At 47.3% G+C, this 26,306-nt stretch overlaps 9 protein-coding genes across 9 annotated transcripts; 7 read left to right on the top strand and 2 right to left on the bottom strand.

Annotated features, from left to right (window-relative positions):
- Nucleotides 1–1,852: 1,852 nt before the first annotated feature.
- Nucleotides 1,853–4,802, bottom strand: P175DRAFT_0425972 (uncharacterized protein; the record flags this gene model as incomplete). The annotated part of the gene is made up of 2 exons (XM_040893138.1): nt 1,853–3,765; nt 3,827–4,802. The coding sequence occupies 2 exons, from the start codon at nt 4,800–4,802 to the stop codon at nt 1,853–1,855; spliced, it is 2,889 nt and encodes a 962-aa protein (XP_040756316.1).
- A 1,349-nt stretch (nt 4,803–6,151) lies between these two features.
- Nucleotides 6,152–8,146, bottom strand: P175DRAFT_0498027 (glycoside hydrolase family 71 protein). The gene is made up of 4 exons (XM_040896414.1): nt 7,928–8,146; nt 7,324–7,879; nt 7,081–7,212; nt 6,152–6,995 (listed from the first exon to the last, which is right to left on the bottom strand). The coding sequence occupies exons 1-4, from the start codon at nt 8,078–8,080 to the stop codon at nt 6,454–6,456; spliced, it is 1,383 nt and encodes a 460-aa protein (XP_040756315.1). The 5' UTR covers nt 8,081–8,146; the 3' UTR covers nt 6,152–6,453.
- Nucleotides 8,147–9,764: 1,618 nt separating this feature from the next.
- On the top strand, nt 9,765–10,238 carry P175DRAFT_0528440 (uncharacterized protein; the record flags this gene model as incomplete). The annotated part of the gene is made up of 2 exons (XM_040899615.1): nt 9,765–9,984; nt 10,108–10,238. The coding sequence occupies 2 exons, from the start codon at nt 9,765–9,767 to the stop codon at nt 10,236–10,238; spliced, it is 351 nt and encodes a 116-aa protein (XP_040756314.1).
- A 66-nt stretch (nt 10,239–10,304) lies between these two features.
- P175DRAFT_0427512 (uncharacterized protein) lies at nt 10,305–10,661 on the top strand (the record flags this gene model as incomplete). The annotated part of the gene is made up of 1 exon (XM_040893245.1): nt 10,305–10,661. A coding segment is annotated over one exon (357 nt), but the record flags the coding sequence as incomplete, so codon positions are not given.
- A 1,317-nt stretch (nt 10,662–11,978) lies between these two features.
- Nucleotides 11,979–13,763, top strand: P175DRAFT_0451023 (glycoside hydrolase family 71 protein). Its single transcript, XM_040894477.1, has 5 exons — nt 11,979–12,035; nt 12,085–12,503; nt 12,564–12,679; nt 12,742–12,967; nt 13,026–13,763. Exons 1-5 carry the CDS (start codon nt 12,033–12,035, stop codon nt 13,633–13,635), a joined length of 1,374 nt encoding a protein of 457 aa, XP_040756312.1. The 5' UTR covers nt 11,979–12,032; the 3' UTR covers nt 13,636–13,763.
- A 1,606-nt stretch (nt 13,764–15,369) lies between these two features.
- Nucleotides 15,370–17,296, top strand: P175DRAFT_0506473 (translation initiation factor 4B; the record flags this gene model as incomplete). Its single annotated transcript, XM_040898200.1, has 6 exons — nt 15,370–15,373; nt 15,478–15,534; nt 15,586–15,630; nt 15,778–15,858; nt 15,928–16,209; nt 16,263–17,296. The coding sequence occupies 6 exons, from the start codon at nt 15,370–15,372 to the stop codon at nt 17,294–17,296; spliced, it is 1,503 nt and encodes a 500-aa protein (XP_040756311.1).
- A 1,203-nt stretch (nt 17,297–18,499) lies between these two features.
- On the top strand, nt 18,500–20,733 carry P175DRAFT_0520762 (MFS transporter). Its single transcript, XM_040899163.1, has 8 exons — nt 18,500–18,858; nt 18,915–18,935; nt 18,991–19,048; nt 19,115–19,174; nt 19,222–19,507; nt 19,584–19,935; nt 19,985–20,087; nt 20,140–20,733. The coding sequence occupies exons 1-8, from the start codon at nt 18,715–18,717 to the stop codon at nt 20,556–20,558; spliced, it is 1,443 nt and encodes a 480-aa protein (XP_040756310.1). The 5' UTR covers nt 18,500–18,714; the 3' UTR covers nt 20,559–20,733.
- A 1,145-nt stretch (nt 20,734–21,878) lies between these two features.
- On the top strand, nt 21,879–22,792 carry P175DRAFT_0490003 (uncharacterized protein; the record flags this gene model as incomplete). The annotated part of the gene is made up of 2 exons (XM_040895775.1): nt 21,879–22,077; nt 22,146–22,792. 2 exons carry the CDS (start codon nt 21,879–21,881, stop codon nt 22,790–22,792), a joined length of 846 nt encoding a protein of 281 aa, XP_040756309.1.
- A 669-nt stretch (nt 22,793–23,461) lies between these two features.
- Nucleotides 23,462–26,108, top strand: P175DRAFT_0528433 (uncharacterized protein; the record flags this gene model as incomplete). The annotated part of the gene is made up of 10 exons (XM_040899614.1): nt 23,462–23,492; nt 23,633–23,658; nt 23,729–23,907; nt 24,039–24,322; nt 24,394–24,875; nt 25,151–25,219; nt 25,287–25,326; nt 25,543–25,667; nt 25,784–25,905; nt 26,000–26,108. 10 exons carry the CDS (start codon nt 23,462–23,464, stop codon nt 26,106–26,108), a joined length of 1,467 nt encoding a protein of 488 aa, XP_040756308.1.
- Nucleotides 26,109–26,306: the final 198 nt, after the last annotated feature.

The following is a 26,306-nucleotide window of genomic DNA, read 5'->3' as shown; positions in this document are numbered from 1 at the left end:
CTGGGTTAAGAGAGCTCTTTACAAGGAGTCTACTTGGTATAAGATCATGGCATCGTAGAGAGTATAACAACCCAACTTCTCCGTACTGACGGGTTCGATTTCAGGTACGAGTAAAGGGGGGGGAGGAAACAATGAAAACGGCGATCTTTCGATTCTGGCTAACTCGCCTGATCCCACTATAAGACGACAAAGGTGGACCAGGGGGGTAGATAAAAGGAAGAAACAGGAATAAAAGCCCACGGCGAGGCTGAACACGAGTGACGATGGTATAGTTATGCTTCTTTGAGCGTCCGAGATCCATGGCTATGTAAGATATTAGTAAAGATTGACTACCGTCAAGAAATCATAGGTAATAATACCCTGGCTTGGATTTAACGCTTCGGTAATAAGAGTCTCTGTCATTGCTGTAAAAGGACTGGCTTTCAACAAGAGGAGTGAAGGCCATTAGGAAAGACCCAGCTGCCCTTTTATTTTCTCTCGAGGCCGGGTTCGGTCTTTCGTCTGGCACTAACGTCAGGCACGCAAAAAGAGCAATTGGATGAGAGACTACCAGTTCTGGGGAGTAGTGCATTGAACAGTAAACAGTTCTAATTTGGCACATATATCAGTAGCTGTGATATAAGAGTAAGTGCATGCATGACTGTGATATACACTTGACTAGCTTCTATAAGTCCCAAACTGTTATAGAACATATATTCAAGGCAGAATCTCCATGCTTGCAGGACCATCTCAGCTCGAGACGCATTAAATGGTTTGGTTCTGAGGATTCTAGGTGAGTAATAAGGGGACAGTTTGAACTCATGACTGCCATGGCCTAAAGATAGACGTCAGGAACATCATCTGGTGCACTGTGGAGGAGGCTGCCTTGTCACTGGTATAAAGCTTGACTGCCATAGCTATATCATCCCCCCCCCCCCCTTCTCTTACACCCCCATCGCCGATTTCTCCTCCAGTCTGTCCCATCTTCGACCATGTCTTACACATTCAACATCTCAAGCGAGATTGTCATCTTCCTATGGCCAGAGACAAAATGTTCCTCAAAGAAACCCTCAGAATGATGGTACGAGCGAGATCAGACCTTCTGAGGCCGAGAAATCAGAGGATGGAGGAAGTAAAACAGTCTTCCCAGACTAAAGAAACCCCCGTTAACCGCTGGATGGAAAGCCTCACCGAGCCTGTTAGCCCAAGCTGTTCTAGTAGCTCGCATACTTACCGCGAAAGCCCTGGAATTGACGGTAATTAGGGATCCAAATAGTTGACACAGCGAAACTCACATGTTGCAGACGACCCCGGCATCAAGACATACGTTTGTCCTCCTGCCGGTTTGACACCATAGAACTAGGGCTGGGATGCGGCCATGGGAGAAGATTGATGGCCTCCTCGGAGGACGACTTGCCTGAGTAAATATTCTGCTAGTGAACTGTAGATGTGTCCCTTTGTAGTACCAGCTAAGAATGGGGCGTTGTTTAATCCTGGCTCTATTAAGTAGTAGCATGTTTCCTGTGAATAAAGAATTCTGCTATAAACCCCTTAGATCAGTAGATAATGATTAAAATTATAGAGTATTAGCATGAATTGATCACCTAAAAATAAGGAAATTATATAGAAATAATTTAAAAATTACCATGCCTATAAATATCATCATGATATCAGTCTTTGGCAAGCTAGAGCTAGAAATTGATAAAGTATCTCTATAATAAATAAATAAATTTAGTAGCCCAGGCCCTTATTTTAAAAAGAGACTAGAATATATAAGAGTTTATTAAATAATCCTTTATTATAAGGGAAAAAAGAAAATAAATAGTATAGTACTTTACTTTCAAGATACTCTATAATCTTTTTAACTTGCTGTTTACTCATGGTAATTAACCTTAGATTCTATATCAGCATTCTGCCTAAGTAGCACCCTAATAATATCCTCATGCCCCTTCTTAACTGCCCATGATAGTGGTGTTCGTCTATAAGTATCCTTGGATTCCATATGAGCATTCTGCTCAAGCAGCAGTCTGATAACACTCTCATGCCCATTCCTAGCTGCCCATGATAGTGGTGTTTGTCCAAAAGTATCCTTGGATTCTATGTTAGTATACTGCTCAAGCAGCAGCCTGACAATATCTACATGTCCAAAATAGGATGATATCATGAGGCTGGTGAAGGTGTTAGGGGGGCCCCGGTCTTTACTCTCTCGATAAGTCTTGAACCACGCAGACCAGCTCCTTGATTTTGGATCACATATGCTTAACGCAGAAGAAATTAAGTCAGCACACATGCTAGAGCTAGCTTCAAGGTAATGGGCACCCCAATTTTTTGCCGAGTAATCCAAGAAAGTATACAAGTCGAGTAATTGATGATCTTCTCTCTTTGCATCGAGAAAAGATTCATTGTTAAGAATGTCAAGATACAACACGCAGACTTCCGCAAGAACTCTATGTGCGTCCTGGCTGCTGATGGAATGATACCAACGCGACTCTGAAGGAATTGTGGGTGGTGGGGCCGGCGTCTGTACAAGCAGGAATTCTCGAGCAGTTTCATGAAGAAAATAAACCTTATCATGATGGATTGACACGAATAATCCACACCAATTTCGGAGGCGGGACCTGAAGTCTTTATCTTCCTCTAGATCAAGGTCATGAAGAGACTTTGATTCCCTGTCAACATTTAATGCCACATTCATTTCAGAGACGGTCAATGGCCGGTTTGCTGCCAAAATCATGCTCAAGGCCTTCCGAACTCTGTGGTCTTGCTTTGACTTCTTAAGAATCTGCTCATATGCCTCATAGATATTTCTGGGTAGGGTCGCGATAGTGTCATCGATCCCTTTTGGTGTTTTTTTAAAATGTTCTCTCTCTAGGTAGTCGAAAACAAGGTATACCCAGAGATAGGTACGGTGCGAAATGTCGAGCAATTTCTTTCTTAAGTGATGTTTCACCTGGTCTGAGAGATCCTTCTCTCGCGCTAGCCGCTCGACCCGATCCTCGATAACAAGTTTGACTTCTTGACTAATCTGTGTCGACTCCTCTTCTCCTGGTATACGAACATAGGGGAATGATTCTAGTAGGCTCTGGAACTTTCCCATGATCTGTTCATATGGCCGGCTTGTGAAAAGGTACTTTAACCTGCTATAACCTGAGTGGCTGTTGCGGAATTGACTCTTTATCCTTGGTATCAGGCCTGAAATCTCAAACTCAGTACATTCATCCAGGGCATCGAGAACAATGGTTATAGGTCCGGCCTGTGGATCTCGTATTGCGTTTTCCAGAATAGTCCAGAGAGATATTGTCGAATTGATCATATCACGCCCGTTATTCTCGAATTCTGGCATAGCATATTCGATCAAGAGCGGCTTTCGGATGAAGAGTTGGTGGAGCAGAGCACAAAGTGCTTGGCGGACTGTATCCTGGTCTTGAGACTTGAAAAAGAAGTAGCAGATTGTTTCTGAACGTAGCAGGTTTTCATCAATCAGATATTTAGTCAGGACAGATTTTCCACAGCCTGGGTCCGCTGACACCAGCAACAGCCCAGAATCTTGTTCTAGCCACTGGTGGAAAGTCTCATGCTTTAAGAACCATTCACACGTGCCTGGAACTCGAGCTTGCACACGATCCTTGTACCACTCATATGTAGTGTCGTCGGCGCTGGAGGTGAGACGGAACAGACGAAGGCACTCTAATTGCCTGTCGAACAACCTCTGCTTGACTTCATTTTCCTGTAAATCAAGCTGTTTCTGTGAAATGTTTTTGTGCTCTTCCGCTACATCCTGGAGACCTATCATTATTGCATCGGTTATTATTAATATAGTGAATGGGTATTGGGCTGCCCAACTAACCAGAAAGAATGCCACCGATCCTCTTCTCAGCCTCGACCGTGTTCGGTATGATTTCACGCAACAAGTCTTTGGCGTAGGCAGCCGCCACCATAGCCGCATACCCCTGCCACTCATTACTCTTGTGAGAATCCGAGTAGTTATATATGCCTCGAATAACCAGACAGGGAAAATCGTTCACCAGCCCTGCGGCTACCGTTTCAAAACAAAGAACGTTTTTCTCTGCTGCTAGCCGATCTCGAATCAAAGCATCTTCCATCAGCTGGTTGGCAGAAGCAATCAGGCCGTAGTGTATGGTAGGGTTATCGTCATTCTCGGTTCGCTCGCGTCGCGATACTAAATCCAAGGGGTTTTTCGCGCAAATTCCACAGCCTCCTGCGTGATGAGTCACTTGAGATTTAAATAGCCTGTCGGTGCTTGACTGTGGTCGTTCGTATTTTTGTCGTAGCGTCGGGTGTTTGTTTATCAGTTCGTTGACAGTCTCCACAAGCCGATGTCCCTCGATCTCATACCGTGCCTGGATCTCTGTGATCGCAGTGCGCAGTACAGTAGGGGGCTGGTTGAGGAACCGTGTATGCACAAAGCCCTGGCCCTGGATGGACTTGCCAAAGTCGTATTGGAACACACCACTCGTACCACCGCAAGGCGCACTCACAACAATATCGCCCAGACGAATGTCATGCTGTTCACTAGGTACCCCGCCACCGGTCCCGACCATAAGGCCAATTCTGATGTTAGGGAAGCTGCGCAGCATGCTCGTTGCCACGCTGGCGGCAGAATCTGGTCCATATTCTCCATCTGGCAAAACGGCGATAACGACGTTGTGTTTCCCAATTTTGCCTAACGTGTAGTTGTTCGTATCATTTGGTGACAGGGAAGCTGGTTTTTCGTGTGTTTCATCTAGGGTTACTTTTGCGGCAACATATTCGGTGAGTATGGCACAAATCCAGCCTATGGTGTATCTCGCAGGGTCTGACATGCTCACTACCGAGCCAGGGGCAACTGTTTATTGCCTCCTTTGAAAACCGGTCTGCAAATGTATTTTCTATTGTCGTTGTCGGCTCTATAAGGGCTGCTCCAAGACATTTATTGAGCACAGGAACAGGCAGTCATTTCATGGAGAGCTTCACTTTGCCGCCGGGCTGAATGGGTACATACACAGCCCCTCTTTGCCAGCTTCTTAACATTGGCGACGTCGGGCATGATCGCGCTCAGACGTGGGCCTTGACAGGGCTGCAAACACAATCCCTGCGAGGTACTCCATCATGAAATGGCACCCGCCAATTAATGGGGGCCGTTCACAATCATTCCGTCTGATACTCCTCCCAGATGGCGCTTGCAAAAATTCAAGTGGTAGTCACTTTCTTTACGGCATTAAGCACACTCGTATAACTGCAGCGAGCTGAACCACAAGAAATTCCACGCCGAATCGTTGGGTTCTTTTCTGGCTGCGTGCCTACTCCGTACTATACGGAGTACTGTGTAGGTAACACAGGTTGACCACCATGATGAGGACGAATAGGATTACTTTCGTGCGTAATGAGAGCCCCAGATGGAAGGATCCAGCTACTACTGTAAAGATAGTAGATGAGAACGAATGAAAAACGATATTCTTATGCGGCTAGTGTTGAATAACTCTGCTAACTGTGATGGTTGTCCTAACTAAGAATAATAAGAGGAGGATAGGAAGGATATGGCCCTCTTACCGGAGCAGCCATTTACCCGAAGCGCCGTTCCAATCACCAGGAGGGGCCCACCACTCTCGGGCTCCGTTAGGTACCTTCCATAGGACCTCAGGTACCTGGATCTTTTTTAGCGCCCGTTGAAATAATAGAGTACAAGAATAAATATTATTGGTTTCTGATTAAAAGTAGGGCTGTTTCAAAACACAAGAGTTATTGTTACTCCCACAAATAAAGTTCTTTGCTCATTAGTTAAATGCACCCAATCTATTCATTCCCCGTCAAGTCCAGCTGGCGCTACTACGGAGTATGGTAATCTCTCTTGATTGGGATATTGCCGCTCTTCTGGACAGGATCTGGAATTGCTTGGAAAGGATTATTTGTGGTTATTTGGGTATATCTCGATCTTACCCACCTAATTTGAGTCTCTGTTGCATATGCCATAGAGTACGATATTTCATGGCCAACAGTCCAAGGCATGCGGTGCCTTGACATTCCAATTGACGTGATATACAGATAGAGATATGATCACCAGTCATGCAGGGAATCTCCTCCTTTACTCTACATAATTGCTAGGACCAAGAGTGGCGTAATCTGAAGTAGAGCCTTTAATTTGGAATAGCACAAGTGTGATGATCCATCTCAAACCGTATTCCTATACACAGGGCATTCAGTGCGTCAGTACTCCGTAATATTATAACCGAATGCCGCTTAATGATGGAAAGAGATCTATCTTATCCTCCATCTAAATGTCTCTTGTGATCGGTGACTATCATAGGATATTATTTTATCTTAGCTCTATGCTATTCTCTACAGGGACTTTTCAATAGTGAAGGAGAAAATGTGCATAGAATTGATATAGAATAGAAGAACATGACCCCTTAATATGTACAGTGAAATAATCGTGTCTAATCATAACAAATACTCTGTATCTTTTTCAACCCACCCTCACCTACATCGGCCATCCCCTAGCCGCCCAGTCTTCGTAGCGTTGAACGACCCAACATAAGCGTTAAAGTTATAGTAGTCGCAACTATCCTTGATCTCCAGCCCTCCCTCCCCTCCCATAATCTCCTTTCCACTCCGAGTAACAGAGAAAGACTGCTTACCAACTCCCATGGTGAAATTAGTCGTCACAATCCCAGCGGCCACATCAACCGAAACCGCGCTCTGAGAGCCGCTAGTCACTGTCAACACAGCCGGTTCGGTAAGCAGGGTTGTGACGAAGATACTGTCCGAGAGCATGTGGACCCCATTCGGCGGACCAACCGGGTCCTTGGAACAGGTCACACCCTTAGGAGTAGGTCTGTGCCAGTACACCATCTGATCTGATTCGACAACAGGAGTCTTTGCGCCTGACTTGTATGCGGCGATGTATGGCTTAGAGATAATACGCCAGCCGTCATGGGGGAATCCCTTTGCCCATTGCGATGAGCCGTCATCAGAGTGAGCGGTAGAGTAGGGACCAATATAGTGGGATTCGCCGTAGTCTGTTGATGGTGGTAAGCATTTGCGAATACTATTAACAATCCTTTTTTTTTTTTTTTGAAGTGGGGGTAGTGGGGGTAAACGCACCATTCCATGTTATAATCTCAATGAGATCTGGTTGCATAGATAGCATTTGCTCCCATCGGACGGTGATAAGGTCTTCGCAAATGAAAACCCAGTTTTTTGAGTCAAAGTGTGTTGAAAACCAAGGTGAAACAGCTGTAGTGTTTCAACTTAGCATCCTGTTCATTAAACAATAAAGAAAGAGATTTGGTGGCTGAAACCAACAACCAACTATAACAAAGAAAGCAGTAAAGGCGCTTAACTTACGCGCCATGTAAACCTTATCCCCAAGATTTTTCAGAAACCTCTCATCCCACACAGTTGTCATGGGCCCAGGGACAATACTGTTATCGCCGTCGGTGGGCCAGGCGTACCACGAGAAGGCTCCGTCAATGTCATTAGTGTTTTCAGCGCCGGCCCAGGAGGGATTCCGGATATTTGGCACCACGACAATCGAACGCTGTCTAGCACTTTTGACAGAAAGTTGGGTCGCAGTTTTGACAGGTTGCCATTTGAAGCTGTCTCCGATAAAAGTACTAACCAGAGCGGCGCCGTTGTACTGTAACTGCGCAGGATGGGAGCTATAGTTCTGCATGTACGCGGTAACTTGCGCGGTATTGTCATCGGACCAGTACGCAAAGTCGAAGGAGATGAACACTTTGAAGTCAACCTGAGAGGCCGCTTCGTATGCATTTGCTAACTGCTTGGGTGTATACGAGTCAATACTCGCACAGTTGAGTGCAAATGCATCGATGCCAATCTCTTTGGCCAGATTCATATCGCCTTTCCAATCTTCAACCGTATAGCTCTCTACAACACCCAGCTTCGGCCACGTTAGTCTAGTGTAATCAAACTAGGATGGAACATCTACCATAAAATGAGCTGCGACATATCTAGTCGAGTTTTTGCTCGAGTAAGGAGCAATGGCCCTGCTTTGGTGGTTACCGAGTGTTGGTAGTGTATAGGCTGGGAGTGCGCCAGCCAGGAGAAGGGCCGCCGCACAGCATCGAGTGAAGAAACCCATCGCTGTGAATATAACAAAAAGGTATTATATATCAATTGAAAGCCTAACCATGGACTTGAAACCAAACGTCGTGGGGATTGCCAGATCATTATATGCGAGAGCAGGCGCTTCGAGATCTATTCGGCTTAAATTATCGGCGCGTATACTACCTGACGGGGAAACCGGGGGTTTTTGCCCTGGTGGATCTACCGTGTTTCGTAGGTATCATGTTGATATTTCGGGGGCAAAGGTGGAGCTATAGTATACTCAATAAAATATCGTAGATAATACCTTATAGATTTAAATATTTGTGAAGTTGTGGTCATATCCTTTCAAAGAAAGCATAGCATGTCTAATTTTTTCAACCACGGTTCAGTTATAACTCAAATCTCTAGAATATGAAGTAATTTATCTATATACTTATGTACCTTAGATAGATAATCTAATAGTTACAAGAAGTTCAAGTCCAAGTATGTACTTATGTACCTAGTACTTGCGAACAATATACATAGTAGAGACCGGTTGCCACACCCGCGCCGATATCCTAACCTGGATCCAGGAGATCTTGGAGTCGTGATGATCCTATTATGAATGCTACCTACTATGGCGGGATATTTGTCTACTCAGGCCAGAATGGTTGCGTGACATACTATCTCAGTAAGTAGCTCCTGGTTTCATAACCCTTTATCCACTTAGGAAAGCCTTTCATTTTATTGTATACCTAACCTATGTTTGTTGTGTTTTCATGTTGATATTATTTCTTTGTTTTTGGAAGGACCACCATTTATCTGAGTTCGTTGAATAAGTTTGTGATTGATTCTTTACCTGGGAGGGTTGGTGTAGGTACCTACCTAGATTAGGTATGTTACCTGTAAATATATCACCATCAACAAGACAAAAGTTGAAGGTGGGAAAGTGATCTTGGATGTTGATGATAAGATATATATTGTCAATCAGCTATAATATTAAATTATACACAGAATTCCTCATGAAGGCGTCCCTTCCAGAGAGCTGTGACAAAGGATCAAAGTAGATTTCGGAGATTAGAGGAAAAGCAGGCACTAATTAAAAAATAAAGAAATGAAAACATAAAAGTTAAAAAATGATGAGAGGTCGTCAAACTATGACGGTAGAAAGTTGACCGAAATGGATTCAATTGGGTCTAACTAGGAAATAGAGAGAAGGAGAGATGCTTGGAAGAAGCATGGAGATCTAGAAGGAAACGGTGGCTTAAATACACTGGGTAGTCACGTGTCGCTATCTGCTTTATGGTGGTGCTGGTTGCATTCACTGAGTGCAGCACTCCAACAAAAAACAAGATAAATATAAAACTATTATAAAGTAATAAAATTCAGGTTACACAGTCTGATATATACCTAGTTAGTGCATTAGTTTTAGTATACGGAGTATAAAATCAAATAACTAACTATACCTTCCCTGATCTGATTACGGAGTAGCTCCTCCGCGTTGCCGCCCTGTTTTTTAATTTATAGTAATACCTGAGGTGCTTTTAGCACGCTCTATCTCTCCTTGAGCTTTCTCCCCAAGACCTTTTTTGCCTAATAAAGAACCTCCCGTATAAACCTGCAAAAGCCGGCCAGTAAAAAGAAAAATAACTAGCGAACAAATCCTGCTTCACTTTTCCGGCGCGAAACGAAAAAAAAAAAAGAAGGAAAGAAAGAAAAAAACCACTTTTTCTCCAAGGATGGCGTCTCTCGTGGACACGGAACAGGTCATACACCAGGCTCTGGAGCGATTCCGGACCCGGATGGCCGTGGCAAACCGCAAGTTCATGCAGGACCCCATCGATGAGATCGAAGCCCGGGGCCTGGCGACCGAACGCGCCAAATTCCGCAAGATGATGGACTACCGCCATTTCGACGACATGATCAATGAGAATGCGGCGCTGTCCGAGCATGGCGACGGTGCAGACGAAGCCCGCCGGGAGAATTAGATCCTCCGGTTGGTGGACATCCCTGCGGTGGCTGACACCTGCCTCCCGGTTGCCATGGACGGGGTGATCCCGCCGCGCCTGCGGACCGACACAGCCCGCGAGCTGTTCCTAGATACCCTCCAGCACGTCTTCCAGCGGCAGGCCGAGGCATGGGTGGCTGAGGACGGGCGGGAGGCGCCCGGGCGCACCAGAATCTGGAGAAAGACCTGGCGGGGGACGGGGTGATGGGGGATCTGGTTAATAAGTCGATGGTGAGTGTGGGTCTCCACGCTGAGGAACTGGAGGTGAAGGCCGGGGTGGTATAGTACCTATCTCTACTGCCAGCAGCGGGGGGATGCGAAGCTAAACACAGAACAGATTCCGGACGCCCCACGGATCCAGGACTGGGCGTGGCGGGTGGTATTTCTGGACCCCGAGCCGAACACCTGGGGCCCGCGAGTGCTGTACGGCCGCCGGCTGCGGTTCGACTCGATTCCGGAGTTTCTGGATTGGTACAGTAGCTGGCTCGACCATCTGGATGCCCGCGGCTTACGGAGTCTGCAGCGCCACGCGCGCAGATGCGACACCGACTGCGAGTCGGACTGTTGTATGCATGGCCAAGGACTTGAATCATTTCCTCTTCCTGGTGCGGTATTCCCGCAGGTTTAGCTACACTCGACGGTATTTGGTCAGGGAAGACTGAACTGGTGACATCAATTGATATGAGCGCAGCTGATGCAATCTTGGTAGAATAAAGACGGTATACGAGCATGTTTCCCCCCAATGAAAAGAAGCGGAAATTGGCGGGGCAAAGAAAGCTCGGGTGGGTGCTGCGGAACTGTTCTTATACCAACACCTTAGAAACGAGACTATCAAGATAGGCACTAGACTTCGATCGATTCAAGGCTATACAAATCAAGCTACAGTGCTCATTGAAGCCAGCAAACGGCCGATTCTCGGTTTTCAACAAGCAGAGGACAACGCAAATCACTATTGTTGGGTTCGGAGGGAGGTAGAGAGGAGAAAGATGCAAAAGAAGAGGGGGGGGTTTATACTCCGCTGGATTTCCTAATATGGAAGTAAGAACATCAACTTGAAGTGCACTACTAATGATATGTCTTCTTAGGCATATTCCTTTTAAAATCTATGTTTCTTTATTAATACATAACCTACTTTAGGTACGATGAATCCTGATCCTGTATAACGTTTAAAGACATATTTCTAATTTTCCATTGTGCATCTATAATAGATCCACTATGTCAAAAACCCCCTGTTTTCCCATAAGGTATATACATCGCCCGACACCGGGCATCATTAGTCACTAACCCTAGAGGGCATATAATAACAGAACAATTCAGATGCACCATCCAGTTCGGGAGTATCTCCGTCATAAATCTTGTTTTCCCTTGTCTCTCTGCCGGAAATAGTCGCTGAAATATGCAATACTTCCGGAAGCGATCGTGTGACCCCCACATTCCCCGGACTCAAGACCTCGTGGGGTTGCAGATGAAGACGCAAATATGCCTCTATTAACTGACCGGGGTAATAAGATGTAATGATCCTTAACTTTAGCCTGTGAAAGATTCAAGTTGGCCTTGTCGATCTCCAGGATCCGGGTCAGCTATATCCATCACGCGAATCTATCATACTACTCCCGCCTGTAGAACTTTATACAGAGCTTGTACCAGAGTACACTGGAGTAGAAAAAGAGAAAAATTTGCTCAATAAGAGTCGCTTGAGCGAGAGTCTTTACGATGACCCGACAATTGACTGTTTCTACTAACGATCTCTATCTATTTCACAAGTTTCTGAAGTTAGAATACCCCATTGGGACACAGTCCAAGTCGAATCAATTCTTTGGAGAACCATACTGAGGTACCACACTTTCAGCAAAAAGCATTGTAGAACAATATGCTATCTCTCCTTCTTTCCCTACTCGCTGTTGTCATTCCCGGGGCTGTACATGCACGCTCCATTGGCTTGCATACAAACCATATAGCACGTACGGATAACTCCAGCCGTCTTGTCTTTGCCCATTTCATGGTATGTATATTGGCTGTCTTGTTCCTATTATTGTCACTGACGCTCTTAGATCGGAGTCGTGAGCAATCGCGGTAGTGCCTCTGACTATGACGATGACATGAAACGTGCAAAATCTCTTGGAATTGATGCCTTTGCTTTGAACATCGGTGTGGATCCGTATACGGATGCACAGTTACAACTAGCCTACCAATCAGCTGCCAATAACGAGATGAAGGTGTTCATTTCCTTCGATTTCAACTGGTGGCATGCGGACTCACAGGCTGCTGAAATTGGACAGAAAATTAAGCAGTATGCCGCTCTGCCCGCCCAGCTTAAGGTCGATGGGAAAACCTTTGTTTCCTCGTTTGCTGGAGATCAGCTGGATGTGGCCACAATGCGGTCTTCGGCAGGAGAGGAGCTTTTCTTTGCCCCAAACTTTCATCCGGAGATGAAGACGGACTTTAGTAAGATTGACGGAGCGCTTAATTGGTAAGTAACTCGTTCTAGAGTTGTGTATTTATAGGAACTACTAAATATTATATTCGTTAGGATGGCTTGGCCGAACAATGGAAACAACAAGGCCCCTGATGCAACTGGAAATGTGACCGTCCAGGAAGGAGACCAGGCATACCTGAAAGCCCTAGGTGATAGCAACTACATTGCCCGTACGGACCCATACCCCTACTAGCTACCCGTGTATTGTTGTAGACCATGCTGATGGCTGCAGCCGTGTCTCCCTGGTTTTCGACGCACTTCGGCCCGGAGGTATCCTATAGCAAGAACTGGGTTTTCCCATCCGATATCCTCTGGTTCGAGCGATGGAACGAGATCCTACAGCTTAAACCTCGCTTCATTGAGGTTGTTAGCTGGAATGACTACGGCGAGTCTCACTACATCGGACCTTTACACTCACCCCATACCGATGACGGCTCTTCCAAGTGGGTCAATGATATGTAAGTATATCCTTTCCCAAATCATTTAAATTACTCGTAGGAAATACTAATAGATTAGGCCTCACGGAGGCTGGATGGACATGGCCAAACCCTTCATTTCTGCTTATCATGATGGCGCCGAGACTGTCGACAAATACATTACCAACAACGAGATCTACTACTGGTATCGACGCACCCCTCGTAACCTCAATTGTGATGCCACCGACACCACCATGCAGCCAGCCAACAACCAGTCTGGGAACTACTTCGAAGGCCGCCCTAACGGGTGGGAGACAATGACCGACTCCGTCTTCGTGGTGACGATGCTAACAAAGGCCGGCTCTCTTACCGTGACTTCAGGAAATCACTCGAAGACTTTCGACGCCGGGACTGGGGCAAATGTCTTCTCAGTTGACATGGGGCTTGGCAAGCAATCCTTTTCACTTACCCGGGCCAGCAAAACGGTACTAAGCGGCGACTCTCCCATGGATATTGCGGATGTTTGTCCTTGTGGCCTATACAATTTCAATGCGTATGTTGGAAGCTTGCCAAGTCAGGCACCTGACGCGCTGCAGTCAACTGGTCTGCAGGCGTTTATGCAGGGTCTGAAAGTGTCTACTTGTTTGCCTACTCCGACTCTTGGGGCTTCGACTCGGTCCGCTGTAGCACAAGCAATTCAGACTTCCTAAGGTGCTCGGTTATAGAGCATGACTTTCGAAGGATTGGTCAGCAATGTCGTATAGTTAGTTAGTTGGTTGGTTAACTAGTTATTGTTGAATATATGGGGAGAATGATGTTGCATGCTTTTTAACTACCCTACTTACCCTTGCCAAAGCTTCTTGGTTCCCCTCTCTAGTAGTGAATGCAAGTGTGAATTTATTATGTGAAATCACCTTTTACAATAAAACATTCCAAAGCTTATATATATTACTCTATCAGTTCTTTAGTTTGTATATTTTATTTTCATCACACAAGCCCAGAAATAAAAGACTGCCAGGTTAATGATATCACTTAGTCTGTTTACTAGATGCCTCTAATCACTGCCAAAAGCCTTGCAATCCTTGCCTGAGGCGCATAGAATTATGTCTGGAATTATTGGCAATCAGGAAGCGTGATGATCAGTTAACGTATTTATTCCAATATCTTCCTAAATCTTGCGAAGAGTTATAAGTTAAAAAGAGTGTCCGGTTCTTAATCTTCTCTAAATTTGCTTTATTCGGTCAGTATTTGGTCCAAGGCTAGGAACACTTGCGCCAACGAAGCAAGACCTTGTACCTAGGTAGGTTTGAAAGTATGCCAGTATAGGATATCATCCTTCTAACCCTGTATTTTCAAGTCCGTCCCCTCACCCATGCCCTAGCAGGTGTCTAAACCTGATATCAATTTAGCCGACATTCGCTCAAACCTCAATCACATGCTTGGAGACAAATGAAACCCGATCACCCTCAACAGGATCGAAACCCAAAATCCATAGAAATAAAACAATAACCTAGGCAGTAGCAGGTCAAAGAGAAACAGCAATAAAGGCAAATCAGATGTTTACAAAAAAGCATCACAATAGCATTGTGAAGCTAAGGTCCGAGTGGAGATGGTTCCTGGATGCCTGGATGCCTGAATGTGTGTTATATCACGTGATCTGTGTTAGTAATCCAAGGGGTAGACCAATCAGAGGGCGTGGGATTCATTCGCTTCCTGAGGCAGAGGGTGGACAGCGCCATACTCCGTACTCCGATGAGATAATTATAAGTCCGAATTATATTGTCCGATTTAGATAGGGTACAGGAGCAAAGTATCCGGACTGAGGATCAAAACAATCGCATGAGAAGTAAAATACCGATCATACCGGGAATTTGGAATGGAATGGGAACTGGGAACCTTCTGTCGGCTAAGGGCATGCAAGCGGATACAAAAGAAACTGTGGTCAAACAAATAAACCTTAGATATCAACGCCCGGGGGAAGGAGGGAGGTTGACGATAACTCGTTCTTCATTAATATATATAGATCTAAAAAAGGGATAGATTTGATCTCAATTTAGAATTACTTCTTGATTACTATTTGTTCCTCTCAAAGGGAAAAAGGTCGGAAAGAAAGAAAAACCGGGAGTTCTCCAAAAAAAAAAAAAAAAAAAAAAAGCCCTGGGGTTGGGTCGAGGCGCAGACCGACGGCCGCACCAACACTTTTTGGAGGCTGACTTTTCTAGCGTCATCACTAAAAATTATCCTCACGCATTAACCAAGTGACTTTCCCCTCTGTTCTTCACCGCGGAGCTTTCCTGCACTCCATCATTTTTCTCCTCCCCAATCCACACGAACGTCTTCCCTTGTCGGAAGCCTCTTCAGTTACTTTTATCTATCGACTTTTTGTCTGAGACGCGCACAAGTCCTTCCCTTGGCGCGTTTCCGGATTTCGATCAACCGCAATCATGGGTTCGTCTCAACCCCTCCCGACTCTGCCCACTTTCTATCGGAGGGCATCGAATCTTCTTTCCCTTCTTGTCGTCTGCTTGATTCTGATCGATGGATTTCTCTAGCGCCCGCAAAGCAAAAAGCCCAGAAGATGTCCATAGGGACCTTCTTGGCCGATGAGAGTACGTTCCTGGATCTTCCCCGCGCACCCGAATTATGGCTAAATGATATAGACTTCGGCTCCTGGGCTGATGAGATGGATGATATGCCCCTGCCTGGTAAGTGTTAGATCCCTTCTGATCGGTCTAGATGTCTGTGTTGCTAACCTGACTGCTCTGTAGCTGGTAAGTCGACTGCACCGCCTCCCACAGAGACTCATCGATGTGTGTGTGTTTTTTTTGTAACCTCGTTTTAACACCACACAGCCCCTGCTGCTTCCAGCTTCGGAGGTGAACGTCGTGCCGCTGCTCCCTCTACGTCTGGATTCGGTGGAAGCAATTTTAATGGTACAACTTTTGGCCCCCCTTTTGTGCGAATGTTCTTGGAGGATATATGCTGATTCCGATGGCGAGAAGACCGCGGCTTTGCCATGAGGGAGCCTCTGCCCCTTCCCACTCAGCCCCCCTATACTGCCCATGTCGGGAACTTGTCCTTTGATGCTGCTTCGGCCGATATCTCCGACCTCTTTGTTGACTGCGGCGTGACGAACGTTCGTATTGTGGAGGACAAGTTGACCAAGAGCCCCAAGGGTTTTGGATACGTTGAATTTGAGACTGTTGACGGTCTGAAGAAGGCTCTGGATCTCTCGGGAGCAACTCTTCAGGGAAGGGCTATCCGAGTCAGCATCGCTGAGCCTCGTAAGTGTCCAAGTCCTCACCAGATATTACCCAAAATCTAACCCCCACTACAGCCAAGGAACGTGATGTGAAGGAGTTTGACTGGACCCGCAAAGGCCCCCTCCCTGAAGCGCCTCAGCGCCGTGTGCCTGAGCGCTCTTCCTTCGGACGCAACCTCGATAATGTCTCTGACGCAGGCAGCGAACGCATGGGCGGCGGACGTCGCAGCAATTTCGAAAGTGACGGCAAGTTCCGCGATCTTTCCAACTGGGAACGTAAAGGCCCTCTTTCTCCACCACCTATGAGGGAAGGCGGCCGTCCTCGCAGCAACGAAGGTCCAGGCTTTAGAAGGAGCTCGCCTGCTTGGGGTGAGGGACGTTCCCAAGATGGATCCCGGCCCCCTCGTCGCGAATTCCAGGAGCGCACTCCCACTGCTGCCGACCTTGATAATCAATGGAGGGCCAGGATGAAGCCAGATCAAGCCGCTGCTCAGCCTGCCGCTAATGAACCTAGCGCCCCTTCATCTCCCGCCACACCTGCTGCTGTTCCTGTCGCCGCTCCTGCCACACGGCCCAGGTTGAATCTCCAGAAACGCACCGTGACGGAGAGCCCCGCCGCTGGTACCGAAACCAAGTCCAGCATCTTCGGTGGTGCAAAGCCCATCGACACTGCTGCTAGGGAGAAAGAGGTCGAGGAGCGACGTCAAATTACCCTGCGTCAAAAGAAGGAAGCCGATGACAAGGCAAAGGCTGAGAAAACAGAGAAGCAGCGAGTCACCAAGGACCAGACTAAGCCTGAGAAATCAGGATCCACCGCTGATCCCAATAGTCAAGACACTGCCGATACTCCTCAGGGTGGTAAAAACTTCGAGATCCTCCGGCGGGCCGGTGAGGAAGAGAATGATAACACTGCCAATCCAGATCAGGGTAAGGAGGCTGGTGACTCCGCCGCTACTGCCGATGCACCCCAGGAGGCCACCGCCAGCAAGACCAACGGCTCTTGGAGGGCTGCGCCTACATCCACCGAGAACGCTGCCGATGAAGAGGGCTGGAGCACTGTGGGATCAAGGCAGCGCAACAACCGCCGCGGTGGCCGCTCCTTCGCCTAGATTCATCGATACCCCTCTCGAACTCAGCCGTCACTCGACCGAGGCATCGCATCCATCTGCAAAGAGAACCTGCGTCCGAGATACCTTGCGCATCGTGCCTCCAAGGCAATCAGGACACTGATGTTAAACACGCCTCCACCTTCACTCTTTGCACAATGCTGGGATGTCTTTTGGTCATGTCGATAGCTACCTCTTTCCTCATTTCCCTTTTTTTTATCATACGGCTCTCTCTCTCTCTCCCTCTCCCCTCTTATTTCTACACCTCCCATTTCCCCTTTGGTTTATGCATGTCTTCTTTTCTCTCGCAGGCTAGATCTACGATTCACGTCTAGCTATTTGTATCGTTGTCGGGAACGTTGAAAAGTTTGTTTCCTTTTCTTTTCTTTTTGTGTTTCCCGAGCACTTTCTCCCCTAATAGGCGGATGACTTTTTATGCACCAATGACCCTTCTTTGCCGGTATGGAGGGGAAAGCTTCATGTTCATGTTCTCAATTCTCCCAGAATGATTAGCTTTCTTTCTTAATTGTCGGCAACTTCGGCTACTTTTTTGCTGTCCAATTATTGCCCTCGCATTATTTGTCTTGTTCGGGGGTCAGGGTGCGGCGTGTGGAGTCTCTTTTCATCTTCTTCTATCGGAACCATGTCCCTTCAAGTTATTGTTGACGAGACAGCCATGCGAATAGGATTACGACTCAACGCGATGCGTAAAGAGAATGAAAAGAAATGATATGTCAATTCAGCAAGGAAGCACCACTCGTACTACCTCACCAAGGAAGTCACCCATTTGTTTTATATCTTTGGTTCCATGCGATGTCAACGGCTGATATGTGCTACTGCGTGGTGGGTATTTACGGGGCCTCTTGTATGACCTTATTAGTGTATTTCGCTGTAATGCCAGCTTCTGTTGATTGCACTTCTCTCTCTGGTGTAGTGACCAAGCGATAGGATAAAAATGCAGTTCCAAGTAGTGCCCATGAACACCAAGTCACCCACTTGTAGAGAATATGCAAACTCAGTGTGACCCTATGTCTACACTTAGCATAATCGCAATACAGATCGCGCCGATTCACAATCTCATTGAGAAAAAGAATGCCCTCGTAACTGCTGATTTCCTGCACCCACACACATCCCGCAGATCCCCCCACCATGCGGTCTACTACTTACTAACTACCGAGTAAGAACTCACGAACCTCAGCACTACCACCTCCCTGCATGAGCTGAACATGTTTTAGCGAAGAGATGTATTTCTTTTTTCCCAGATCCATCATGGGAGGGGAATTTCTCTTTTGCACTACCCCGAGGGTCAGCATATTAACATCCTCTCTACCGTTAGTGCCAACCAAATAGATTTGCCATTTAACTCGCTTTCTATCTCTCTCCTCCCCCACCACACCTACAACCACCTAACTACGATTGCTATGGTAGGCACATCACAACCAAATGGGCCTAGTCACCAGCCTCAAAACTTTGACAAGACTCTGAATTGCCCCGCACCATGGTTGCTGGGTGTTCGTTCCTCCCGGGAGTTTGTTACCTGGGTGGTGGCCATTGCGGTTTTTACTGTGCGCGCTGTCATTCAAGTCAATTTTGGTTCTTGCTGACCCAGGTGGAATCACAGGACGTCTTTATATATGGCATGGTGGGGCTTGCTTCGTGCTTCTCGCGCGGGTATTGAAGAGAGTTGACTGTACTAGGTTGTCCCCATCCTGCCCCAAGTGCTAAAGACCAGAGTAGTGGTCCCAAACGACCAATGTATGCCCCATAACAGCTACTATCAGTATCCCACATCATGCTATGTACATGCTAAACAGTCGACAGTGCAGCAATGGATGTCAATCCTTCTCGCCGCATACGGCGGTGCCCTCTTAATTGGATCTCGTAAGTCCCATCCACAACCACGCGAACCTCAAGATTAACCGCACTAGCGATCTTCGGATATTTCGCGGATAGAACTTCCTCTCGGCAAGCTCCTTTCCTCTTTGGTCTGCTCGCTCTAGGTGGATCAACCGTGATGTTCTGGGTAGCTCGAACCTTAAGCTCGCTTGTTGTGGCGCGGGTTCTTCAGGGCCTTTCTGCAGCTGTGGTTTGGACCGTTGGTATGGCGCTTATTGTTGATACAGTGGGCCAGGACCAGGCTGGGAAAGCAATGGGATATGTCTCGATGGCGATGACGCTAGGAACTGTGTTCGGTCCGTTTCTGGGAGGTGTTCTGTAGGCTTTTTCCCCCTCTCCTCTCTCTTTGGAAACCTGATTTAAGGAAGGCTCTGATTAGATTTGTGTGGTATAGGTTATCCAAGACAGGGTATCACTCGGTATTCGTCGTGGCAATGGCTCTGATTGTGCTAGATATCATTCTTCGCCTGGTGATGGTTGAGCACAAGACCGCGTCCAAATGGGTACAGACCCCAACTGTAGAAGAGGAGGGGCTTTTGGGCAGAATGGAGGATCAAGAGCGGGCGTATGAGGCGGCAAGCACCAATACCAGCAAGCCTACTCCACATGAAGACACTGCTGAACCCTTATTCAGTAAGGGAAGCACGCGTATCCCGGGAATCATTCGTCTCCTCTGTTCCGGCAGGTTACTCGTTGTTCTGCAGGCCACTGTGGTCGAGGCTATAGCCTACTCCTCTTTTGACACAGTGCGTACCAATCCACGTCCACCTTCATGCAAAGACATTAACAGATCAGGTCCTACCTTTGTACGTTATGGATATCTTCCACTGGGGCCCCATGGGCATAGGGCTCTGCTTCCTACCGCTGTTCACACCGTCCTTTACATCCACATATATAGGTACGTCAGGAACACGATAACCTCCTTCTTCTTCTTCTAATCAAAACAAAAGGCGCAGCAGTCGACCACTACGGCGCCCGCCAAATCGCCTTTCTGGGTTTCCTCCTCGACATTCCCACTTTCCTCCTATTACAACTCGTAACCCAGAACACCACCCGCGACCAACTCACCTTGTTTATCCTCCTCTTCCTCGCAGGGCTAGCCTCAACTCTGAAGGTTGTCTCGCTCATGGTGGAAGTCAGTCGCATCGTCGAACAAAGGGAGAAAGAAATTCCTGGGATCTTTGGCAAACAGGGCGGCACAGCCCAAGCTTATGGGTTGTTCAATGTTGCTTGGTCGGGGGGGCAGGTGTTAGGGCCGTTGCTCGCTGGGTTTTTAGTTGACTGGGCCGGGTGGGGGACGATGGTGAGTGTATTTGCGGCGGGGAGTGGGGTGACGGCAGTGGTTTTGTGGGTTTCCGCCAGGGGATGAATTGAGTTGAGTTGTCTCACTTGGTTATGCCCGTCCTCTCGGATCCATGCGTGGAGACGGAGAAGTAAACGGGAACTGTTCGTCGATATATACTGGGTAGATCTACCAGGATACCTACCTAGTTCATAGATCATAGATAGACAGATAGACATTTCATTCTGTATCGCATCGATATACTCCGTAGGTACCAGGTTATACGGAGTGTGTAAAACACACCCCTAGCCCCAGGTAACCAAGGGATAGTTCTCCCGATCAGCAATGCAAGGAATCAGATCTTATCGTCTCGTGGATTGCGGCTGGGGTATGTCTGGTTGGTATCTAGGTAGTTTCCCTGGTGATTAGTAGGCTGTTGTCCTGGCTGTGCGAATCGAATGTATAGACTCCGCATACGAGGTTGGCGCGCAAGGTTTGCTGAAGGGGTGGGATGGCTGGAATTCGGAGATGGGTTGTTGTTATCCTTGTGGTTCAGTTGAGTCTACTACCTACCCTATACTTACCTAACCAGTTGTGAGTAGTCCCTCCATAGATAGATAGATAGATAGATAGGGTATTCAGGTTCTGGTCATATAGCTGTTGAACATCAAAGAAAGTGATTGGAAAGAGGCACTGGCGGTCGTTCAGGAAAGTAATAAGTGACCAGTCAGTCATCGCGGTCGAGCGAGTGAGAGAGACGATGTGGGGGATGATCTGATCTACACGTGTCGGTGGCATGGAGGAGTTACCAGTACGAACAGAAGATGATCCGATCATGTATCATATTCAGGGACGAATTTATTCTTGTTATTCTTGCAGGAATCACCAGGTAGAACATGTGAGGCTGAATAGGGGCAAGTATCCAAAGGGGATGGATGGGAGTGTCAACCACCTGAAGAAACATAATCTAGAGAAACCTAGGTGTTAGTATAGTCAGTCTTCTAGTAGATATACTTCTAGACAGTAAATTTTAATTAGTTTCTGGACAATTCAAGCCCGAAAGAAATAGGGAGTCGAACTTGGCCAAGGGAAGAAGATCCCAGCCTTTGATCTGCGGGAGCACAAGATCTCCTGAATAAATCCAAAGAATCTATTCTTAGTCGTACCTACTTTACTAGTAACTAAGTATTTATTTAACCGTAACCGCCCAAGAATAATTCATTCATTCCATTCAAGACCCTTTTTTTTGGTTTCTGTGACGCGGTCTAACATCCTTTCATTTCCACTCCCTCTCTTGTTTCTTTCTATCTCTCTGTCCTTCTCGCTTTCCTCCTCCTCTCCTCTCGCTTCAATCCTCCACACACTCTTAAAAGAGTGCGATTCTACCATATTTATGGTTTCCGAACAATGTCCACCACAACCACTACACTAGTCGGTCTAATACCGTCCATGTCAACAGCGACCGCCTTGATCCCAGGGAAGACCTGCCCAACCTGCGGCCAAGATGGATTCCTCTCGCAAGACCATTCTACAGAACCGTCCCGACGACGAGTGAAAGACCTAGAAGACCAGGTGCATTTCCTAAACGCCCAGGCCGTACAAATGGGTAAGACCCAACCCCCCTCCAGGTCTACCCCATACGTGAATCTAAAGATGATCGGGGGGGGAAAACAGCGGAGAAATTGGCCGAATACGAGGAGGAGGTACGACGTCTCCGTGCCCAAACCGCTTACACCCCGAGAAACGGCTCCTCCATTTCCTCCACCTTATCCGCCCGCACCAATCACGACGTGATACGACCGGGCTCACAGTCACACTCGTCGTCCCCGCCAGCTCAGCAACAAGGTCGATTGTCCTCTCTGGCATCTTTTCTTCCATATCGGAGACCAAGTACGGCATCTCATCAGTCCACACAGTCACAACAACTGCTACTATTACAACAGCAGCAGCAGCAGCGGACTCAGACTCAGACAGGTCCAATTACTTCCTCCCCACCCCAAGTCCACGCATACACGCAGTCAATCGGTACTAGGTCCTCCTGCGAAGATACACTCGAGTTACAAAATGCGTTGAACCGGGAACAAACTCTGCGCAAAGCCGCAGAGACGCAGTTATCGCAAGCTAGCACGGAGCTAGAAGAGCTCACGGTGCAGCTCTTCAGCCAGGCGAACGAGATGGTCGCACAGGAGCGCAAAGCACGAGCAAGGCTTGAGGAACGTGTCGCCGTGCTGGAACAACGAGACATCGAGAAGCGGAGTCGTCTTGAGCGATTGGAGAAGGCAATGGAGAGAGTTGAGCGCATCCGAGCTCTCGTGGGGTAGTTTTTCTTTTTCTTTTTTTTTTCTTGGCTCCTATACTTGGTTGGCTTTTCCTTCTCGGCCATTCGGGATTTGGTTTGTTTTATACCCGGACTTTGGATTGGCGCTTTTGCCATGGATATGGCTGGACGGCTTTGGATAGTTGTTCAACAACTACATGGGTTACGATTGCATGGATATGGATATGGATATGAACGGATATGGATACAAATATGGATATTTCTTTACTGGGTATGTCTGTGGGATCGGCAGAAGTCTAAATTATTTATAAATCACGCATACAAAAGCACATATCTACCTACAATGATGAACTCTACTGGGGTCACTCCAACTACCCTCTTTTTCTCTCACTAACAGTCACAATGAATAGCAAGCCAAACAAGACCAGACTTGCATCTCAAATAGAAACCATGTTAACTCATATTTATTGTACTCCATAACTCCTTTGATGCAGTTAACAATGGAAGGTCCACGCAGACGGTTGTGAGCTAATTTAAGTGAAGAACCCCACTTGGCCCCTCCAGACCCTTTGATCAGCCTAAATATGTATAAGGAATGACATACCTAATATATATATATAACTAGGTCAATTTCTGAAATTACACCATTTACCAACCATTTCTCTACCGCAACATCAAGATAAATTAAACGGATTAACTGACTATTTTCGAAATGTCTATCGGAGTCGCTATCATTGGAAGTGGTATGTAAAGTTGATCCCCTAACTCCTAACCTGGAATACTACTATTCCTACTACTACTAGTACCATACATCTCACTCCCAAAGCCTGAGGAAAGCCCGAGGAACTACCTGGATACGCACACTAATATTATATTTATATAGGTATCTTCGCTCGGGAGCAGCATCTCGTATGTTTTCACTCCTGATCACCCCTAATGCATATCTGCATACATACTAGGAGCTAACAATGTCATCCAGCCCGCTGTGCAAGAGGCGAGCGATCTTGAGCTGAAGGCCGTCTACTCGCGCTCCTTGAAGTCCGCGCAGGGGTTGGCGGGGGGTCTTTCCGGCGTAGAGCTTTACTCGGGGGATTCTGGTACTGGAAAGAGTTATGCGGATTTGCTTGCTCGGGAGGATATCGCAGCTGTGATTTTGGTGTGCGTACCCTACTGCGTACCCTACTGCTTACTTACTTTTGCTTCAATTGCTGTGATGCGTACATGGATGATCTCGTTAAGGAAGAAAGGAAGAAAGAAAGAAGATAAGCTAATGTGAAGCTTACATACAGTCTGCCCATTCCCGCTCAACCGGAATATATTAAGCAGGCTCTTGCAGCGGGAAAACACGTCCTGTCTGAGAAACCCATCGCCAAGGACCTCGTGACAGCGCAAGACCTGATGAGCTGGTACGCCGCGAATGTTGACCGGAGCAAGATCTTCTGGGGCGTGGCTGAGAACTTCCGGTACACGAACAAGTGGCTGCGGACAGCCACGGAGGTGCAGAAGCTCGGCGGGATCAAGACATTCCGTCTGACTGCACGCTTCAAGGTTCCTACCGACTCCAAGTATTACAGTACGTGCCTCCTGCGTCCTTTTGCATCTATTTAACAACCCCCGAGGAGAAGTGCAGGCTAAGAAGACTAGAAACCGAATGGCGCAAAACCCCAGAACACCAAGGTGGATTCGTCCTCGATGGCGGAGTCCACATGGCTGCCGGGCTACGACTGATTCTCGGTGCCGGGAATGCATTGAAGACGGTTTCTGCGCAGACTTGTCTCCAGCAGGAGCACCTGCCACCGCTGGATACAGTCGACGCCGTGCTCAAGACCGAGTCAGGAGCAACAGGTGTGCTGTCTTTGTCGTATGGCTCGGAGTTTAAAGACCTCTGCGTGGAATTTACTTGTGCAAAAGGGGTGGTGACCCTCGTTGACGACCGGCTGACGGTTAATGGGGAATCGTTCGATATTCCCTTTGAGGGTGTGGGAGTGAAGGAGGAGGTAGCAGCATTCGGGGCGTCGATTGTCAAGGGTGCACTGGACAAGGAGTTACATCCTGAGCAGGCCTTAGCGGATCTAGAAGTATTGGAGATGAGTTTCCAGAGCGGCGAGGGCGATGGAGAGAAAAAGGTGCTGTCATTGCAGAACTAGAATTAGAGTTACTCCGTAAATCAAAAGACGAATCCATCTCATGGGCATTTCATTTCGATCGTGATTGATTCACACCAGGTAGGCTGGCTGACGACGGGACGGGAGAGAAAGGTAATTTCCCCTTTTAGCTAGACTCACTCGACCCGATAAACATGACTAAGCAGGGCTTGAAATCACAGCCCTAGGTCACGCGATTTGTACCCCTCGCTTAGCAAAGGCACTAGCACTGATTTCCGACGGGCGGCCAACCTCAGCGCGAATTTTCGAGATCGATTTTCGACCCGTCCGACAACTCCCAGCGCCAACCGCGAGACGACGACAAGGTGTGTTCTCTTTCTACATGTTCTATCCGATATCTAAATCGAATTGCTGAAATACTAACTCATCCAGATGGTCCTCGCCAAGAAGCACGTCCCTATCGTTAAGAAGCGTATGTCACCATAACCACTACCTATCCTATCCTAACCTATCATATCCTGCCATGTTATGAACCATGAAGTCGGAAAGAGGAGGACATGTGGACAATAGAAAGGGGGAAAAATTCTTGAGCAGAAAATTTTACCGACACGAAGAAGAGAGATGAAACATGAACACAGACAGACATGATGGAACATACAGGATGATGATGCTGACTGAATCGATATAGGCACCAAGCGTTTCTTCCGCCACCAGTCCGACCGCTTCAAGTGCGTGCCGGAGTCATGGCGCAAGCCCAAGGGTATCGATAGTCGCGTCCGCAGACGCTTCAAGGGCAACATTCCCATGCCTTCGGTGCGTTTTCCCCTTATCGGATCGAGTCGAATCGAATCGCGATATACCCGAACACCAAGCAAAGAAGGAAATAAATGAGAGAGAGAAAAAAAAAGACAATACTAATAGACAGATAGATCGGTTACGGCAGCAACAAGAAGACCAAGCACATGATGCCCTCCGGCCACAAGGCTTTCCTCGTCCACAACCCCAAGGACGTCGAGCTTCTGCTCATGCATAACCGCACCTATGCTGCTGAGTACGTTTCCCCCTGGCAAATTGCAATCTGCACACCACCATATACCCAAAAAAAAAAGTGAACAAGGGAAAACTAATATAACCCACTACTTTAGGATCGCCCACGCCGTTTCCTCTCGCAAGCGTGTCGATATCATCGCCAAGGCCAAGGCTCTCGGTGTCAAGGTTACCAACCCCCGTGGCCGTGTTACTACTGAGGCTTAAATGGAATGAATAAAGAAGCAAAAAGAGAGACCCTTTAAATACGAAAAATGAAAACCCACTTTTTTTTCAGTTATTCCTAGGAAAGCACTCCAAGCAGTGATACAAGCCCTCTCTCTCTCTCTCATAATCAAAGCACTCTCACCACACACACAAACACACATACCCACACAAACACGAGAAACCTTGGGATGGATGGGT

This window comes from Aspergillus ochraceoroseus, assembly GCF_002846915.1.
Source record: "Aspergillus ochraceoroseus IBT 24754 chromosome Unknown P175scaffold_1, whole genome shotgun sequence".
In the NCBI taxonomy this organism is placed as follows: domain Eukaryota; kingdom Fungi; phylum Ascomycota; class Eurotiomycetes; order Eurotiales; family Aspergillaceae; genus Aspergillus; species Aspergillus ochraceoroseus.
Note: the sequence above shows the minus strand (reverse complement) of the source record. Positions and strands in the feature narration are given on the sequence as shown.